We start from the raw sequence: 21,178 nt of genomic DNA on the forward strand, positions 1-21,178 counted from the left end.
ATAGAAGTAGTTAGGCAGGCAAGCAGTGCATATGGCAGACTGCAGTGCATGATACAGCACAAGTGGGTCCATTGAATGTCCTGTTTAGTATAGGTATTCCACAACATATATATATCCATCAGAACTAACAGTCCTTCTGAGGACTAATCCAGCGGCATATATTCAGTGGTGATAGCAGGAATTAGGCAGGCAGGCAGTGTATGTGGCAGACTGCAGTGCATATACTGCAAGAGGGTCCATTGAACGTTCCTGCTGCTGCTGTTCTTACAGATATTTGTAGACATAAAGCCAGATCTGTTCCATATTTCAGCGATAAAAATCCAGAAATTTAAACTGAACATGGAAAATATTAGCCTCCTTTTCCATTCTGTTGCAGTGTGTTGGTCAAGCTATTCACACTAGGTGTCTGTGAAGGATAGTATTAGCAAATTACAGCCCTGCTATTTAAAACCATGGTTCTCTGCCAGACATAACACCTATAAGTGTTCCAAAATCAGCCATTTCTCGTGAACATGGAAAATATTGTCCTCCATTAAAAATGGGCAAGGTGCGTGGCAATGGACGGGAAAGTGGACGTGATGGTGGTGGTGCATGCAGAGGCTGAGGACGTGGCTGTGAGCAAGCTGAAATTGTGCCACAACAAACACCCACATCTTGTCGCTCGACCTTCCTGTCCCAATTACTAGGGGACCGCAGAACACCACTATTGAACACAGAGCAGTGTCAAAAGGTTGTTGGTTGGATAGCAGATAATGCTTCCAGTCACTTAGCCACCACCGCCACCATCCTGTCTTCCACATGGTCAAGTCTCAGGATCCATGATTCTGGACCGCATGTTCCTCACCCTGATCCCCCTTCTTCCCACCATGCCGAGTGCCCGGAGACAACTGATCCCACACTTGGGCACTCAGAAGAGCTGTTCACTTTTCCATTTGTAGATTCGGGCCTCTTGCCCGGCCAGCTTCAAGCGAGTCAAGAGGAGACCGCGTGTAGCGATGCCCAAATATTGGAGCAGCCACGGTCACAAGAAGGCGACGGTGGGAAAGTGCAATTACTGTCGCAAGAGGTGGATGATGATGTTAATGAGACACAATTGCCAGAAAGTCAGGAGGAGGACCAGTGTGCGGAAGTGGAAGACGAGGTGGTGGATGATATAGTAACTGACCCAACCTGGCAGGGGGACATACAGAGCGAGGACAGAAGCACACAGGAGGGGGGAGGCATAGCATCACAACAGGCAGGAAAAAGCAGTGTGGTGGCCACAGACACAAGGCGGGAAAGCGTTCCTCGTAACGCCAACACGACGGAAGTTGCCAGAACAACTGTTAAGTCTTCCCAAGTCTGGTTATTTTTTAATGACTCTGCAGATAACCCCAAAAAGGCCTTTTGCACCACCTGCCAGGCCAGCATCAGTAGGGGTAGCAAAACTAGCAGCCTGACCACCACCAGCATGATCAGGCACATGGCAGCAAAGCACACGACTAAGTGGGACGAACCCCAGAGTCCAGCAAAAGTGTCTGCAGGTGACACCACTGCTTGTTCCACTGTTGTGCATGCATGGCAATCCCCTCTCCATGGCGCATGCCAAGATGCCTTCCGCCCTGCACCTGTCATTGTACACTCTCAACTAGCACCATCAGCAAGCATGTTCACATCCTTGTCCCAGCACAGCATTCAGTTGTCTCTACCCCAGTCCTTGGAATGCAAACGCAAATACGCAGCTATCACCCCACAGGCCACACTACTAAATTCACACATTTTGCGAATGCTTGCACTTGAAATGTTTCCTTTTAGGATCGTGGAGACGGAAGCTTTCTGCAACCTGGTGGCGGCGGCCGTCCCTCTGTACTCGGTCCCCAGCCGCCACTATTTCTCCTGGTGTGCAGTCCTCGCATTACACGAGCATATGTCCCACAACATTAGACGTGCCCTCAACAATGCAGTTACTGGGGAAGTCCACCTAACCACGGACACGTGGACAAGTGCTTGTGGGCAGGGACGGTACATCCAACTGATGGCACACTGGGTTAATATAGTGGAAGCCGGGACCCAGTCGGACCTTTGGGATGGAACACGTCCTCCCGACGCCGAGGATTGTGGGCTCTGGGTCAATCAGGATTGCCCCCACATTCAACAGCTCCTGCACCTCCTCCTCCTCTTCAGCCTCCATCTCCGAAATGACCACATCAGTCGCAAGCTGGAAGCACTGCAGTACTGCCTCGGCCAAACGGCAACAAGCTGTGCTGAAGCTAATATGCTTAGGTGACAAACCGCACAATGCTGAAGAGTTGTGGACAGCTCTGAAAGAGCAGGCAGATCTGTGGCTGACACCACTGAACCTACAGCCAGGCATGGTCGTGTGTGACAATGGCCAGAACCTGGTGGCGCTCTGAGGCGAGCTCACACATGTACCATGCCTGGCCCATGTGCTTAAACTTGTGGTTCAGCGGTTTCTCAAAACCTACCCGGATCTGTCGGATCTGCTTGTCAAAGTACACCACCTGTGTGCCCATTTTAGAAAGTCAGCTACAGCTTCCAAAACCCTTGCCATGCTTCAGCAGCATTTGCAGCTTCCTGCTCACCGACTGATCTGCGATGTCCCCACGCGTTGACTACCAGTATCAACAAGGCTGTCAGTATTCAGGTCAGACTCCACACATAAAACCTCAGGAGTGGACATGGATGTCATACATTTGTACCATCCTCCAAAACTTTGAGGACTCCACCAAGATGGTGAGCAGTGATGATGCCATAATTAGCATCACCACCCCGCTTCTCTGTCTTCTGAAATGCTCTCTGCTCACAATTAAAGAGGATGCATTGCAGGCGGAGCACAATGAGATGGAGCAAGGAACCATACAGGGTGATTACACACATCCCAGCCTCATCTCATCCCAACGGTGATTGAGAGACAATGAGGAAGAGGATGAGGAGGAGGAAGAACAGGAGCTAGTTTCCTGTGCTATAGATGGTACTACTTGCACAACTGTCATACCGTCTGTTCAGCGTGGATGGACTGAGGACAGGGAGGAGGAGGAAGATGAGGAGGAGAGCATGGTCAGTCATCCTCTTTGTGAGGACACAGAAGTCTTGCCTCTTTGCAGTCTGGCACACATGGCTGAGTTTATGTTACGCTGCCTTTGCCATGACCCTCGCGTTGTCCAAATTTCGGGTGACAGTCATTACTGGTTGGTGATACTTATAGACCCACGCTACAAGGAGAACTTTCTGTCTCTTATTCCCTTGCAGGACATGCCTAATAAAATGGGGCAGTACGAGAAGGCCCTTGTTGCGGAATTATTTTAAAAATTCCCATCTGAAAACGCTGGCGGCAGAGGTCACAGTTCGTTGGACAACCAAGGAGTACAGGCAAGAGAGACACAAATGCAATCCTGTAGAGGCAGGGGAACACTGTCAAAGTTCTGGGACAGTTTTCTCAGACCCTCCCATCGCACAGGCCCTGAGGCGCGGAGTAGTCTCCCAAGAAAGGAAAAGTTTAGGAAGATGGTGAGGGAGTACCTTTCCGACCGTATCAACATCCTCTGTGATTCCTCTGTGCCTTATAATTATTAGGTATCCAAGCTGGACACGTGGCATGCACTGGCTCTCTACGCCTTGGAGGTCCTGGCCTGCCCTGCCGCTAGCATTTTGTCAGAGCGGGTTTTTAGTGCCGCTGGTGGAATTATAACTGATAGGCGCATCCACCTGTCAACTGAAAATGCTGACAGGCTGACTCTTATAAAAATGAACAAGGGCTGGATTCGCCCAGACTTCTCAAGACCACCGAATGATAGCAGCGTAACATAAACTCAAATACAGTGTCTTTTTTTGGGAGGTCTAAATCTATTACCATGCACCTCTGTCTTCACACCCAGACATGGGTATACGCTTCCTAATTTTGTCTGTTTGCTCTTGTCCTCCTCCTTCTCCGCATCCTCATTCTTCACCACCATATGTACCATATCAACATATCTACGTCTCTTGCAAGGGGCATTGGAGTTCCTCCAAATTTTGGCAGCCGTTACTTCACTGCATAGGCAAACAGTATGGGAGACACACTTCCTAATAATGGGAGCATTTTTTGCAGGAGGCCCTCTGACCTCTACATCTCTTGCAAGGGGCATTGGAGTTCCTCCAAATTTTTGGCAGCCGTTGCTTCACTGCATAGGCAAACAGTATGTTAGACACACTTCCTAATAATGGGAGCATTTTTTGCAGGAGGCCCTCCGAACTCTACGTCTCTTGCAAGGGACATTGAAGTTCCTCCAAATTTTTGGCAGCCATTGCAGTCACTGCATACGCAATAACAGTATAGGAGACCCACGCATTAATAATGGGAACAACAAAGCATAGCCGGCTGATAGCTCTCTAACAATAGCGAGGGCCAACTGCTGGCCCTTTAAGAATAGTAAGGGCCGTCTGATGGCCCTATAAAAATAGGCTTTGTGACTTTCAGAGTCCCTCCATAATAAATGAAACAGGATGTGTCTGATGATGTGTCACACACCACATGGCCAGATAAGGTTGTAAAATGTTAAAATGGCATTTCCCAGTGAATGCATTTGTCTTGGTTGAAAGCAATGCAAAAGTGCAAAAATGCATAAAAACGCTATGTGTGAACATAGCCCAAGGTGTGGAGGAGCATTTTTGTCTTTGTATATTTATTTTGCCTTATATACAAGTTATTACCCTGGAAAGGATGTTCCTTAACATATTTCCCAGGAAAATCCATTTTGGTTTCGTTTTTGTATGTTTTATTGTGAGTCCGTAAAAGTGGCGTAATACTGTTGATAATGGTGTGTTGACAGAAGTGACCTGGGAGTCAGAAATGCTTCAGGGATCTTCCCCATGCTGTTCCCATGTCATTTGAGCACTGTTCCCATCGATTTGGGCAATTTTTTAGGCCCTCTACAGACTGCCGGGGGGAGCCGCCGGAAAAATGCTCGGGTTTCCCATAGACTTACATTGGGCTCGTTACTCGAACCGAGCACTCGAGCATTCCAATTTGCTCGACTCGAACAACGAGTTCCCGAGCATTTTAGTGCTCGCTCATCACTAATCGCTTTATTCAGAAAAGTCAAATCTATCAAAATATAGAATAAATTCATCAGATCAGTAAGCTGCATAACGAGAAAAAAAATTGAAATGCCAGAATAAGATAAGAGAGGATCAAAACATCGTATCTACCCCAAAATGGTATCGTAAAAATGTCAGCTCAGGGTGCAAAAAATAAGCCATCACGCAGCCCCATAACCTGAAAATTGAAAACGTTATGGATCTCGGAAAATGGCGACAAAAACAACATTTCCTTTTATAAATTACATAATTTTTTTCACCACTTAAATAAAAAAAAAAAACTACACGTCTGGTATCTGCGCAATCAAACTGACCTGCAGAATCATATTGCAGGTCAGTTTTCTCGGTACAGTGAACATGATAAATAAAAAAACCAAAAACAATTGTGTAGTTGCACATTTTCTTGCAGTTTCAACGCACTTGGATTTTTTGCCCACTTTACAAGTACATCGCATGATAAAATGATTGGTGTCATTCAAAAGTACGGCTATTTGGACAGAAAAATAAAAAGTTATTGCTCTTGGAAGAAGAAAAGAAAAAACGAAGATGAAAAAAAAAAAAAAAAGTTCCTTGCCCCTCTTATTATACTCACCAGCCACTGTCTTCAGCTGTTCCCGATGCCCCTCTGGTCCCGATTCTCCATCTTGTGACCACAACTTCTGACTGATTAGAAGTCAGAGGTAACGATCACAAGTTCTCATTGTAAGTCTATGAGATTATCGTTCTGGCGCAGTTCTGGCTCTTATATACTTACATTGATTTGTGACTTCTGGATCGCCCCCAGAGTGATCCGGCAGGTCACAAACGTCTGGAGACAACCAGACTGGAGCAGCGCCGATAACAGGTGAAGATGGTGGCTGGTAAGTGGTAAATAAAATAAGATATTGGAGTGGTACTTTAAAGGTTTTTAAAAACTTGCCCATACATTAGAATCCAAATCTACACTGTTTCTTCACTCCTTGTCTTTTGAGTACCAATTTCTGTTTCAATTCTATTCAGACCAATATTATTTTAAACTAAAATAATTATTATAGATAGTCAACATATCAGACATAAACCTGCCTCATCTACCAGAAAACTAACCTAAAGTGACTCATGTGAAATATCACCACTGTGTTTTTTCAATGTTTGTAGAATCTGAAAAATAATTTCAGGTAATAGATTTTTTTTCGATTCTATCCAAAACATACAGTGGGTACGGAAAGTATTCAGACCCCTTTAAATTTTTCACTCTTTGTTTCATTACAGCCATTTAGTAAATTCTAAAAAGTTCATTTTTTCTCATTAAAGTACACTCTTGACTGAAAAAAAACAGAAATGTAGAAATTTTTGCCAATTTTTTAAAAATGAAAAACTGAAATATCACATGGTCATAAGTATTCAGACCCTTTGCTCAGACACTCATATTAAAGTCACATGCTGTCCATTTCCTTGTGATCCTCCTTGAGATGGTTCTACTCCTTCATTGGAGTCCAGCTGTGTTTAATTAAACTGATAGACCTTGATTTGGAAAGGCACACATCTGTCTATATAAAACCCCACAGCTCACAGTAGATGTCAGACCAAATGAGAATCATGAGCTCAAAGGAACAGCCCAAGGAGCTCAGAGACAGAATTGTGGCAAGGCACAGATCTGGTTACAAAAGAATTTCTGCATTACTCAAGGTTCCTAAGAGCACAGTGGCCTCCATAATCCTTAAATGGAAGAAGTTTGGGACCACCAGAAGTCTTCCTAGACCTGGCCGTCCAGCCAAACTGAGCAATCGTGGGAGAGCTTTGGTGAGAGAGGTAAAGCAGAACCCCAAGATCACTGTGGCTGAGCTCCAGAGATGCAGTAGGGAGATGGGAGAAAGTTCCACAAAGTCAACTATCACTGCAGCCCTCCGCCAGTCGGGCCTTTATGGCAGAGTGGCCCGACGGAAGCCTCTCCTCAGTGCAAGACATTTGAAAGCCTGCATAGAGTTTGCTCAAAAACACATGAAGGACTCCCAGACTATGAGAAATAAGATTGTCTGGTCTGATGAGATGAAGATAGAAATTTTTGGTGATAATTCTAAGCGGTATATGTGGAGAAAACCAGGCACTGCTCATCACCTGCCCAATACAATCCCAACAGTGAAACATGCTGGTGGCAGCATCATGCTATGGGGGTGTTTTTCAGCTGCAGGGACAGGACAACTAGTTGCAATTGAAGGAAACATGAATGCGGCCAAGTACAGAGATATCCTTGATGAAAACCTCTTCCAGAGTGCTCTGGACCTCAAACTTGGCCGAAGGTTCACCTTCCATCAAGACAATGACAGCTAAAATAACAAAGGAGTGGCTTCAGAACAACTCTGTGAACATTCTTGACTGGCCCAGCCAGAGCCCTGACCTAAACCCAATTGAGCATCTCTGGAGAGACCAGAAAATGGCTGTCCACCAACGTTCACCATCCAACCTGATGGAACTGGAGAGGATCTGCAAGGAAGAATGGCAGAGGATCCCCAAATCCAGGTGTGAAAAACTTGTTGCATCATTTCCAAGAAGACTTATGGCTGTACTAGCTCAAAAGGGTGCTTCTACTCAATACTAAGCAAAGGGTCTCAATACTTATGACCATGTTATATTTCAGTTTTTCTTTTTTAATAAATTGGCAAAAATGTCTACATTTCTGTTTTTTTTTCAGTCAAGATGGGGTGCAGAGTGTCCTTTAATGAGAAAAAAATGAACTTTTTAGAATTTACCATATGGCTACAATGAAACAAAGAGTGAAAAATTTAAAGGGGTCTGAATACTTTCCGTACCCACTGTACTAAGTATATATTCACACCTCAGGTTTTTCCTGCCTTTTTTTCTGCTCGTTATTTGCTGCAAAAATGCAGGATTTTACTTTTTCAGCAAAGTGAATGACAATTTCTGAAATCTCATGCACATGTCGTTTATTTATTAATTGCAGATTTGAAGCAGTTTCAAACCTGCAGCTTGTCAGTTATTTCAGCATTTTTGCAACGTTTTTCATCCATTCTACTGAATGGGAAAAAAGACAACAAAAATTCATGCTAAAACATGGAAAAAACGCATGTTTTTTATGTGGGGGTTTTACCTGCCAAGAGACATGTTTTGTCTGCAGCAAATACTTAATGTGTGCACCGGGACATACCAATTGCGGTCACGGAGAGTGCAACAGTGCCCGGGCACATGCAGCAGAGTGGCCTTTCAGACGTACAGTACATTCAGCTGATTGTATAGATATATAGAGACATGCCGGTCCTCTGCACTGTAATACATGCCACTGTGCAATCAGAGACCGGCAGCAGACATCGGCATGCCCATCATAGGTGACGCATTGTAGTTACGTCATGCACTACGCATGGTGAGCACACTGAAGTCAAATAACAGCCTCTACGCTATGCAAGAGGATGCCACACGTAGTGGAAGTGGGAGAAGATGAGAAGAATTGTTTATTTATTTTTTTAAATGTGTTGAAGAACTACAGAATGGGGAACATTATTACAGGATGGGGTAAGGATGAAGGACATTATACCAAGAAGAGACCCAAGATGGATGACATTATACCAGGAAGTGACCCAGGATGGGGGACATTGTTAAATAGAGGTGCCAGGATGGGTGAAATTATTACAGGAAAGGTCAAGGATTGAGGACATTTTTATAGGATGGGATTAGGATATAAGAAATTATTACAGTATGGGGCAAAGATGGGGGCATTATTACAGGAAGAGTCCAAGGATCGCAGGCATTATTAAATAAAGAGGTCAGAATGGAGGACATTATTATAGGAAGGGTCCCAGGATGGGTGACATTATTAACATTATTAAATGCAGGAGTCTAGGTTTAAGGACATTAATATAGGAAGGGGCCCAGTACAGAGAACATTATTACAGGAAGGATCACAAGATGGGGACATTATTAAATAAAGGGGCCTGGATGGAAGACATTATTACAGGAAGGGACTTAGCATGGGGAACATTAAAGCCCCCGTCACACTAAGCGAGATCGCTGGCGAGATCGCTGCTGAGTCACAAGTTTTGTGACGCAACAGCGACCTCAGCAGCGATCTCGCTACGTTAGACACGTAGCAGCGACCAGGCCCCTGCTGTGAGATCGCTGGTCGTGTTGAAATGACCTGGACCATTTTTTGATCGTTGAGGTCCCGCTGGGTAGCATGCATCGGTGTGTTTGACACCTTACCAACGACCTCGTTGGCGACTCAGAACTGAGACACATAGGCGTGCATCATTATACAGGTCGCCGTATCGTTGCTGCGTCGTTGGGAAGATCTGACTATTTGACATCTCACCAGCGACCACACAGCGACGCAGCAACGATCCCTGCCAGGTCGTATCGTTGTCGGGATTGCTGTAGCGTCGCTAAGTGTGGCGGTACCTTAATACAGGAAGGAGACAGCATTGGGGACATTATTTCATGGTGGAACTAGGACAGTTGACATTATTACAGGAAGGGACCAGGATGGGAAAATGATTACAGGATGGGCCAAGATGAGAAACATTATTACTCTCATCCTTCGGTAATCTTCAGATTTCATGATGTCTTGCACACGGACAAGGCCCCCAGTGCCAGAGGCAGCAAAGCAACCTCAAAACATCTTTGAACCTCCACCAAATTTGACTGTAGGTACAGTGTTCTTTTCTTTGTAGGCCTCATTCCGTTTTGGGTAAACAGTAGAATGATCAAAATGGGCAAAAACAATAACCCATTATCCTACACGTTTCGGAGGTAGCGTCCTTCTTCCTTATCGATCACGGCCGCCAAGCAGTTCACAATCTTTTATATGTAAGTATAGATAGCCCATGATTATCCATATTCCAGAAATACAGATGATTTATTTTATCTTCAAATGCAAACAGTTCTACTTCACTGTTTAGTCTAACGGGTCTGAGAGTGGTTAATTGGAAGATCCACCGGCTTTCTGCCCTTGACATTTAAATGTGTAAAGTTCCCCATTCTTCGATTTTTTTTATTTTTTCAATAAATAAGCTACCTGTGTGTACTTGTTTGTAAGGTTTGGATAGTTGTATTTTAATGTTATAGGCATGTTCCTTCATCCTAATACACAATGCCTGTTTAGTTTGTTCTACATATAATTTTTGACACTGGCATTTAATGCAATAAATTGTGGCTTCCACTTCCACATGAGGAAGGAGGACGCTACCTCTAAAATGCGTAGGATAACGGATTATTGTTTTTGCCCACGGGAGAACCCATAGCAAGTGACGTCACATTTGCTCCAAGCAGTAGTCTTTTTTCATATCCAGCATGTCTTGGTGAGCATAGCCGACTGAAGCGCTAGAGATACCAGGACACGGGCTTGGGACTTATGAGTTGCTCCTTAGCGAGTGGATCCACTACAGTACATATTTCATCAATTTGGGGAATGTCTATGACATCATTTATTTTGTTCACGAACAGGTAGGCACAATTGTGTGCCTGGGTGGGCAATTACCATAAATTGGATATAGTTGATATTTTCACTGAATGGTTGCTATATGTATAGCTCTGGGCACATAAATGTGAATTAGGCTATGTGCCCACGATGCAGAAATACTCCGGATTTTTCCTGAGCTTTTCTGCATCTCCCTGGCAGAAAAAACGCATGCGGATTGTACATGTGTTTTTCCTGCCAGGGACATGCAGAAGTGAAGCGTTCTTCCCATGCATTTCCGCATGCGAGTTGACAAGCGCTTTCCAAGTGATTTTAGCATCACTTGGAAAGTGCTTGACAACTTGGTAACACTATATAAATTCATGCAACCGGCATGTATTTATATAGTGTGACCGAAAGAATGGTAAAAAATAAAAAAAAATAAATCTATACTTACCTTCTGATGGCCCCTCCAGTCTTTATTCGATCCGTCCTGGCTTGCCGGCAGCTCACGGTACACTGAAGGACCTGCCATCACATGACTATGACGTCAGCGCAAGTCCTTCAGTCCACCGCGATCTGCCGGCAAGCGAAGACAAGCGCACCTGGGGCCATCAGAAGGTAAATATAATATTTATTTTTTATTTTATTCTTTTTTTTACAGGTTCTATGGTACCCGGGTCCGGAGGAGAGTCTCCTGTGCTCTAGACTCGGGTACCACCCGCACATTGAAACGCATGGATTCCGCATGTACAGATCCAGTGATGCGGATGTCATGGGGTCCAATGAAAGTCAATGGCGGCGAAAACGCAGTGCTTCCGCAAAATAATTGGTAGTGCTGCGTTTTTTTCCGCAATGATAATCCGCAGCGGAAATTTCCGCAGGATGTGCACAGCACATGCGGATTATCATTGGGGAACTTGGCAGGCTTCTACCATGCATTTTTTAAGCGTTTCTGCAGTGTTTTTGCCGCTGCGGAAACGCTTAAAAAACGCATCGTGGGCACACAGCCTTAGCTCATTTAACTTTATTTATCATGCTTTAAATAAAGCTGCTTTGTTTTTGATATTTCCTAGCATTTGGCTTTGACAAAACTTTATTGATATACTTAAGTGGGGGATTTTTTAACCTGCAGATTTTCCACATCTAATGCAAGTCTATGGGAAAAAGCCGCACAGAAAACTCTGAGTACCCGCAAGAGAAATTTCAGATTTTAAACACGCACCACAGGTCAGTTTATGCTGAATAAAATAAAAGCACATTGGGCAGGAGATTTCTATAAATTGCATACACTTTGCTGGAACTGTAAGATGCTGCGTTTTTGACGCAGAAAAAATCAGCAGCGTCAAAAACGCACCAAAAGCTCATCGTGGAAACGTAGCCTTACTGATTACCTGGGCTCTGACCACTGGGATACCCACTGATTCACTTTCAAGTCACTGGGTTCTGAGTTGCAGTGAAAGCACTTTTCTGGATCAGGAGCAGCACTGTGCAGGAGGCTGCTCTGATTCCTTAGACCTAGTGAGTAAGAGTCCCATATGTTGGACCCTTATAATTAGGAAAATATATCTTATATAGATGTGGACTTCCTTACTTTTGCTCAAGATGTATATGCTCTTTGTCAGTGATTGTTGAGTCGTGAATTGAAACCTGACAATGGTTTCACTAGCAAGTCATGATATTGTAAAACTGGAGGCTAAAGGACTTGTTTAAATGTAGTAAATCGTAATTATGTTTTGACATTGGTATCTTTTGCGGCAAGGCAGCATGATATTATTATAGATCCACTAAACTGTGCATCCACCAAATACAACTTACCCTCACATGTACCATTTGCAGTGTTTCCTTGGGTTGTCACTTGTTTAGTGAACAAGTCACACAATTTATTCCATTTTGCGTTGTCTCCATTTTGGAATCCCACAGCCACCACCAGTTTCAGCTCCGTCATGTACATTGGAACAATTATAGGATCTTCAATAAATATTTTCCCTTTAAATATAAACCGTCACAAAAATCAAATTCTTTAAGAAAACTAATGTCACACTTTTTACCATTTTGCCCAATCTTCCAAAAATTCTATCTACCCCTCAAATTTCCGTAAACTTGATTTCTCCTTTGTGCATGATAACTGCAACCAGGGTCATTATATTTAATAATCTGCTTTTCACAATCACAATGGCTTGCAAGGTTAATGTATACCTCTACTATTATCTAACATCTGCTGGAGACGTGTGAGCATTTCATGGGTAGTTAAAACCATTAAATGGACTCTATCAGCAAGTTATTTCTATGTAATCTGGGGACGGCATGAGGTAGGGGTTAAACACACAGAATTGAAAGATGTGTCACTTATCAGGCTGTGTGCTGCTGTTTACTTATAGTGAAGGTTTTATCATCAGGCGATTACCACTGACTTGTCTGGTGCTCACGTGACTGCTAGTCTGACTCCGCCCCTCCTGTGATAAGCATCTAACTGTCAATAGACAATGCACACAGAGAGCCTGGTGTGAGCGGGGGCAACTTTCTCAGCTCTGCTGTATGCTAAAGCTAAAAACTCTGATTGTGTCACAACTACTGCACCCAGTAAACTAAGTGATATATCAGTGGATTCAGGGTCGCTTTCTTTACATTATGCTACTCTCAGATGAGGTTGCAAAAACCTGGTGGCAGACTCCCTTTAAGCACATTATGCCTCCTAATGTGTCAGTAATCTAAAAACTTATACCAATGAATTTGCAGTTGTCTTAAAAAATGCTGAACTCTTAAATTATATTGATCTGTTATTGTCTTCTTTTAAAGGGGACTACTTACACCACAGGTATACATGTACTACTCAAGTGTGTCCATGATCATGGTCCTTCCCTCTTTACAAAATTCTGCATATATCCCTACACTGCCATAAACCATGCTTAGAAGTCAAAGCAATGTGTCAGTGTGGCGCCCCTGCGGGTCCAGTCGCCACAGAGGTACTGCATCTCACCCAGAAGTGTGGTACCCCACTCTCAGGTAAGGAGGGAGTACTACCCAGGACCCACACACCCACATCCAATACACTCCACTTCAGTAGGGAAGGGCGAGATTGCTCCTAAGGGAGAACACAGTCCCTGGTCCCTAGCTGGAGGGTGGAACTAGGTAGAAGAGGTGGGTGCAGGAAGTAGTTCAGTCAGAGGGAGAGTTCAGAGCAGGAGCTCAGGAGAAATGGAGAAAGGAGTCGGGCCCAGTGAGAGAGGCCCAGGAGAAGGAAGGAGAGAAGAGAGGAGAAGGGCTCCAGGAGGAACAGAGGGGATCCCAGGGGCACGGTGAGTGCGGATGCCACCCGAGCGCCCGAATCCACGCTGACGAGGAGGGATCAGGCCGCAGAGAGGGGACCGGCCCCTAAACTAGTGGAGAACAACCAGGCTCAGCTAGATAACAGGAGGCTGCTGCATTTTCAAGGTGCTGCAGCCAACAGCCGCAATTATATCGCTAAAAAGGTGGCCACATAGGGTCCAGGGGATTGGAAGTCGCCCGACAAGGCCCGAGGTCACTGGCTTGGGACACTGATTGTGAGGCGCAGGGCAGGAGGGTGAGAGCCAGCGCAGTGAGACGACCGGGAAAGGTACATAGAGCGGGGTCCCGTTTAAGTACTCCTGAGAGACTTGAGAGTTGCTGAACCCCTTCCCTGGTGAACACAGGACGACGTGGGAGGTTACACACTGGTCCTGGTAACCTGGAGTCTTGAACAACTGTGAGTAAACGTTGAAGACTGCACCCCACTGTGTCCTGGAATTATTGCTGCGCCATCACCAACCCTGCACTACACAGCACAGCAACATCAACCTCATAACGTCACTATATCCTGCCCCGGAGCTTAGCTCTGCCTGTGGAGAGCTGAACCAACTCTGCTGCGTCACCATCAGCTCCAGAGGATCTGCACCGCAGCTGTGGCCCCATATAGCCGCATACCACAGGTGGTGTCACGAACATTATCTCTAAAAACTTTATTCCCCTTTTACTTTTCCCCTTTAATTGACCGCCCTGGGTCTCGGACCAGGTCACTGCCACTGTGACTACCCCGATACAGGACTGGCCCGGCTACCCCACGGCCCCGGGGGCGCGTCATATCAGCATGCACTCTGTTGACAATGTGAACATTGAGCCTCATGGAACATGAGAAGGATAAGGATGTTATCAGTAAATACATTATTTAAAAAAAAATTCTTCAAAATATAAATTATCCACACACGGCAGATTGGTATTAGAAATGGTAAAATCTAATTATATGATGCTTTGCGCTTTGCTGCATTCAGTTACCCTTGTCAATGGGATGTCCAAACAGGAAATTTTCCTCATATCTGTCTTGCAATGTCAGCTCGCTAAGTAGTTCATCTTGTGACTTTTTGTCTCCTTTTTGCTTATAGGATAAAGCAGAGGATGATCGGACAGTGAGGGGGAGAGTATATCTAGACAGTATGTCTTCCAGAGTCATAGGTAGCCTTAAAGCTGTAGACAAAAATAAAGTATAGAAATAAATAATAAATACGTGCATGAACTAGGAATAAACACAGCTAGGTGCTCCTAATACAGTGCTTTGAAAAAGTAGTCATACCCCATGAACATTTCCATATTTTTTTTTACGTTATACCCACAAACTTAAATTTATTTTATTGGGATTTTAAGTGACATACCAACACAAAGTAGCAAGTACAGGTGCATCTCACTAAATTAGAACATCATCAAAAAGTTAATTTATTTCAGTTCTTCAATACAAAAAGTGAAACTCTGTTATGCACACGCCCGGGCTAAGCGGCGTGTGCGTGTGATTGGTAGTGATTCCACTGGACCGTGCCGGAGAGTGAATGCCTGGAGGGGCGTGACTAAGTATTCACCCGATCCGACCAGGGTCGCACGACGGCATACGACGCCAGTGCACCAAGGAGGAACCGAGCAGAGGGACCAGGTGCTACTCCAGGACAGACCCCGGACACGGCTGTTGACCCACACAGGGGAATACAGGAACAGGCTGGTAGGCTGGCACACAGACTGGAGGGTATAGGCAGGCACGACTGGTATGCAGGCAGGCGGGTATGCAGGCAGGGGGGTAAAGGCAAGCACAACTAGAGTGCAGACAGGGAGGCACTAGCAGGTAGGAACACAGGCGGGATAGGACCCAGTACACACCGGGACTGAGGAACAATACAGGCAGAGGGTTACAGGCAAGCACAGCTAGAGTGCAGACAAGGCTGAGCAGGGAGGACAGGGCTCTGTTCACACGGAACAGACAGGAAGGGAAAGACAGAGCCAGATACTCACACAGTACTTGCAGAGACAACAAGCAGGAGTTAGGTACGAGTTCAGACTCTGCAGAAAAAGGAAGGGAACGGACATAGAGGCAAAACAGGTAAAAGACAGGAGAGAGTTCAGACTGGAACTGAGTGTACGGAGGAGACCGACACTGCAGAGGGATACAGGAGCGGGTCTGGGAATACGGCCCCCAGAGAGGCGGAACGAACAGGCAAGGAGCGTGTTCAGACAGGACAGACCAGACGCAGGAGCGGGTCTAGGAAATCGGCCACTAGAAGGCGGAACGAACAGGCAAGGAGCGTGTTCAGACAGGACAGACCAGACACAGGAGCGGGTCTAGGAAATCGGCCACTAGAAGGCGAGAGGAACAGGCTAGGAGCGTGTTCAGACAGGACAGACAAGAGAACACAGAAAGGAGTCAGTTCAGACACGGGAGCTGATACCGCAAAGCAGGAGACATACAGGACTCAGTTCAGACACGGGAGCTGATACCGCAAAGCAGGAGACATACAGGACTCAGTTCAGACACGGGAGCTGATACCGCAAAGCAGGAAACATACAGGACTCAGTTCAGACACGGGAACTGATACAAAAAGCAGGAGACAAGAGACGGGACCTGGCACCTTCAGAGTGCAAGCACACACTGAAGGAAACACTATGCTCAGGCCGGGATAGAAGGGAGCTGCTGAGCTATATACCAAGTGACAGACAGCAATAGGCTGAGGACGCACAAGGGGTGTGACTCACAGCAGGTACAAAAGGCAGGAAGTGATCGGGCGCCGCCCTTAAGCAGCAGAAACAGACACAAACAGACAGCATGGAGGGAAGCCAGAGAGACATTCTGGACAGGAGATCAAGTGCGCCCTCTTGCACAGTGGGAGATGGACCACCATGCAAGGACGCCGCCAGGTATGTTACAGTACCTCCCCCCTTACGCCCCCTCTTCTTCAGGCCTGCCAGAATCTTCCGCAGGGAATTCGAGGGCCAGTCGTTCACTGGGTTGGAGGGGGACAGAGACTTAAGGGTAATCTCTGCTTCGAGGTACATCTTGTCAAGCTCACAGGAAGAAATAGACGGGTTATCAGGTACATAATGAGGAAAAGTCACTGTCTCTTTGTTATCTGGTGGTATCCTGGAGGATTCAGGAAACAACTGGAGGTCCTCCGCCGGGTCAGAAGAGTGCAGAGGCTCAGAGAAAACAACTGCTTCAGAGTACACTAGGTCGGACTCACTGGAGGAAGCAGGTGAGGTATCGGGTACCGAGTATAGGAAAGTCTCTGTCCATTCACCACCAGGTGGCACCCCGAAGGGTTCTGGAGACAGCTGGCGGTCCTCCGCCTGGTCAGAGGGGTGTAGAGACTCACGGGTAACCTCTGCTTCAGAGTACACTAGGTCGGACTCACTGGACGAAGCAAGCGAGGTATCGGGTACCGAGTATAGGAAAGTCTCTGTCCATTCACCACCAGGTGGCACCCCGAAGGGTTCTGAACACAACTGGAGGTCCTCCGCCTGGTCGGAGGGGTGTAGAGACTCGGGAGTAACCTCTGCTTCGGAGTACACTAGGTCGGACTCACTGGACGAAGCGAGCGAGGTATCAGATCCAGGATATAGGAAAGTCTCTGTCCATTCACCACCAGGTGGCACCCCGAAGGATTCTGAACACAACTGGAGGTCCTCCGCCTGGTCGGAGGGGTGTAGAGACTCAGGAGTAACCTCTGCTTCGGAGTACACTAGGTTGGACTCACTGGACGAAGCGAGCGAGGTATCAGGTACAGAGTATAGGAGAGTCTCTGTCCTTTCGCTACCAGGTAGCACCCCGAAGGGTTCAGGAGACAACTGGAGATCCTCCGCCTGGTCGGAGGGGTGTAGAGACTCGGAGGTAACTACCACTTTGGGGTACCCATTGTCAGGCTCACAGGACGAAGCGGACAAAGTATTGAGTACCGGGTGTAGAGAAGTCTCTCTCCATTTGTCATCGAGTGGTATCCCGGAGGGTTCAGGAGGCAACAGGGGATCCTCCGCCAGGTAGTAGAGGTGCACAGACTCTGAGGTAACCACAGCTTTGGAGCATCCTTGGACATGCACACCGGTTAAAGAGAAAGAAGCATCTGATGCCGGGTGCAGGAAGTTCTCCTGTGTGGAGTCTGGATGGGCAGAAGTCTCTTCGGCCAGGAGAACTGGTGCACTACCCACGCACATTACCCATTGGGGTTTCTCCGGGATACAGGGAGATGAAGCTTCAGTAGGGACTTCAAGGTTGGGGTCAGGAGGTCTCAGGGAGGACAGACCCTGGCGTGACGGCTTGCCTCTAAGTCTAGCACGTCTGGACTGCCTCTTGAGGTTGAGAGAAGTATTCCGGAAAGCGTAGTCACCCTGTGAGGATTCTGGGTGGGCAGTAGTCTCATTGGGCTGGAGGACTATTGCGCTACCCACACACATTACCCATCAGGGCTGCTCCGGGATATTGGGAGGTGAAGCTTCAGCAGGAGCCTCCGGGTTAGGATCATCGAAGACCATTAGAAAGGCCACCAGGAAGGCCATTAGGTCCAGGAGGATCGGATCCTGTGTTTCATATAGGGGGTTGATCCATTCCAAGGCATCACCCGCCAGGTAAGACATCATAAAGGCCACTTTAGCCCAATCGGAAGGAAAATAGAGAGGGTAGGCCTTAAAGTGTAGCATGCATTGCTCCACAAATGCACGACACTGTCTTGGATCCCCATAGTAACGTGGCGGATCCGCAGGAACGAGAGCTGATAGATCCATCTGGACGGTGCGTAATTTCGCCTGGAACTCAGCTAAGAGAAAAAAAAATGTATTTATTTATTTTAATGCATATATTCGCTGGAAAACTTCTCAGAGAGCGAAGGCCGTGGGGCTCAACGGGAACCATGGCCTGAGCATGCTGTTATGCACACGCCCGGGCTAAGCGGCATGTGCGTGTGATTGGTAGTGATTCCACTGGACCGTGCCGGAGAGTGAATGCCTGGAGGGGCGTGACTAAGTATTCACCCGATCCGACCAGGGTCGCACGACGGCATACGACGCCAGTGCACCAAGGAGGAACCGAGCAGAGGGACCAGGTGCTACTCCAGGACAGACCCCGGACACGGCTGTTGACCCACACAGGGGAATACAGGAACAGGCTGGTAGGCTGGCACACAGACTGGAGGGTATAGGCAGGCACGACTGGTATGCAGGCAGGCGGGTATGCAGGCAGGGGGGTAAAGGCAAGCACAACTAGAGTGCAGACAGGGAGGCACTAGCAGGTAGGAACACAGGCGGGATAGGACCCAGTACACACCGGGACTGAGGAACAATACAGGCAGAGGGTTACAGGCAAGCACAGCTAGAGTGCAGACAAGGCTGAGCAGGGAGGACAGGGCTCTGTTCACACGGAACAGACAGGAAGGGAAAGACAGAGCCAGATACTCACACAGTACTTGCAGAGACAACAAGCAGGAGTTAGGTACGAGTTCAGACTCTGCAGAAAAAGGAAGGGAACGGACATAGAGGCAAAACAGGTAAAAGACAGGAGAGAGTTCAGACTGGAACTGAGTGTACGGAGGAGACCGACACTGCAGAGGGATACAGGAGCGGGTCTGGGAATACGGCCCCCAGAGAGGCAGAACGAACAGGCAAGGAGCGTGTTCAGACAGGACAGACCAGACGCAGGAGCGGGTCTAGGAAATCGGCCACTAGAAGGCGGAACGAACAGGCAAGGAGCGTGTTCAGACAGGACAGACCAGACACAGGAGCGGGTCTAGGAAATCGGCCACTAGAAGGCGAGAGGAACAGGCTAGGAGCGTGTTCAGACAGGACAGACAAGAGAACACAGAAAGGAGTCAGTTCAGACACGGGAGCTGATACCGCAAAGCAGGAGACATACAGGACTCAGTTCAGACACGGGAGCTGATACCGCAAAGCAGGAGACATACAGGACTCAGTTCAGACACGGGAGCTGATACCGCAAAGCAGGAAACATACAGGACTCAGTTCAGACACGGGAACTGATACAAAAAGCAGGAGACAAGAGACGGGACCTGGCACCTTCAGAGTGCAAGCACACACTGAAGGAAACACTATGCTCAGGCCGGGATAGAAGGGAGCTGCTGAGCTATATACCAAGTGACAGACAGCAATAGGCTGAGGACGCACAAGGGGTGTGACTCACAGCAGGTACAAAAGGCAGGAAGTGATCGGGCGCCGCCCTTAAGCAGCAGAAACAGACACAAACAGACAGCATGGAGGGAAGCCAGAGAGACATTCTGGACAGGAGATCAAGTGCGCCCTCTTGCACAGTGGGAGATGGACCACCATGCAAGGACGCCGCCAGGTATGTTACAGTCTCATATATTATACAGAGTCATTACAAACAGAGTGATCTATTTCAAGTGTTTATTTCTGTTAATGTTGATGATTATGGCTTACAGCCAATGAAAACACAAAAGTCATTATCTCAGTAAATTAGAATACTTTATAACACCAGCTTGAAAAAGGATTTTAAAATCCGAAAATGTTGGCCTACTGAAATGTATGTTCAGTAATTGCACTCAATACTTGGTCCTTTTGCATCAATTACTGCATCAATGCGGCGTGGCATGGAGGCGATCAGCCTGTGGCACTGCTGAGGTGTTATGGAAGCCCAGGTTGCTTTGATAGCAGCCTTCAGCTCGTCTGCATTGTTGGGTCTGGTGTCTCTCATCTTCCTCTTGACAATAACCCTATAGAGAAATTATGGGCTTAAGGTCAGGCGAGTTTGCTGGCCCATCAAGCACAGTAATACTGTTGTTTTTAAACCAGGTATTGGTACTTTAGGCAGTGTGGACAGGTGCCAAGTCCTGCTGGAGAATGAAATTTTCATCTCCAAAACGCTTGTCGGCAGAGGGAAGCATGGAGTGCTCTAAAATTTCCTGGTAGACGGCTGCGCTGACTTTGGTCTTGATAAAACACAGTGGACCTACACCAGCAGATGACATGGCTCCCCAAACCATCACTGATTGCGGAAACTTCACACTAGACCTCAAGCAGCTTGGATTGTGTGCTGTGAGGTAGTGGCCGGGATTGTATACGAGGGACGTTATATATCCCCCAGAATGTGTACAGAAACCTATTAAATCCATTGGAGTGCATTGCAGTCACAAACTCACCTGCGGCTGCAATGCAGCAATGAAGGTGAGCATTGACCTGGTCAGGCTATCTGGCTAAGGCAGATTAGTAAAACCCGGCAGGGTCTTCATTTCTTGGGGGAGGCTACAGGAAGGCATTGGGGCGGTCTCCTCCCTCCAACCCGGATTTTCCAGTGGCTCTTGCCACAGGTCCTTTAAAAACCCTGCACTAAGGATTAGTGTTGTTCAGTGTTGGGACCTGCTAGAAGCATAGCAGGAAAGTTTAGTGGGCCTGTGAATAGCTGAACCTACGCCTGGGAAGGCTCTG

General features: G+C 46.9%; 1 protein-coding gene across 2 annotated transcripts in view; it reads right to left on the reverse strand.

Moving 5' to 3' along the window:
• LOC141166216 (uncharacterized) overlaps window positions 1-21,178 on the reverse strand; it is a 115,650-nt gene that overhangs the window by 4,923 nt on the left and 89,549 nt on the right. The window contains exons 3-4 of one of the 2 annotated variants that reach the window (XM_073652684.1): window positions 14,753-14,941; window positions 12,278-12,448 (exon numbers count right to left, since the gene is read on the reverse strand). In XM_073652684.1, coding sequence (XP_073508785.1) covers window positions 12,278-12,448; window positions 14,753-14,941 — 360 coding nt within the window. The remainder of the gene's footprint in view (window positions 1-12,277; window positions 12,449-14,752; window positions 14,942-21,178) is intronic. The other variant, XM_073652685.1, reaches the window with a different exon arrangement.

Source organism: Phyllobates terribilis, unplaced genomic scaffold, assembly GCF_046119375.1.
Source record: "Phyllobates terribilis strain yellow unplaced genomic scaffold, ASM4611937v1 Scaffold_11__3_contigs__length_659146591, whole genome shotgun sequence".
Taxonomy (NCBI): Eukaryota; Metazoa; Chordata; class Amphibia; order Anura; family Dendrobatidae; genus Phyllobates; species Phyllobates terribilis.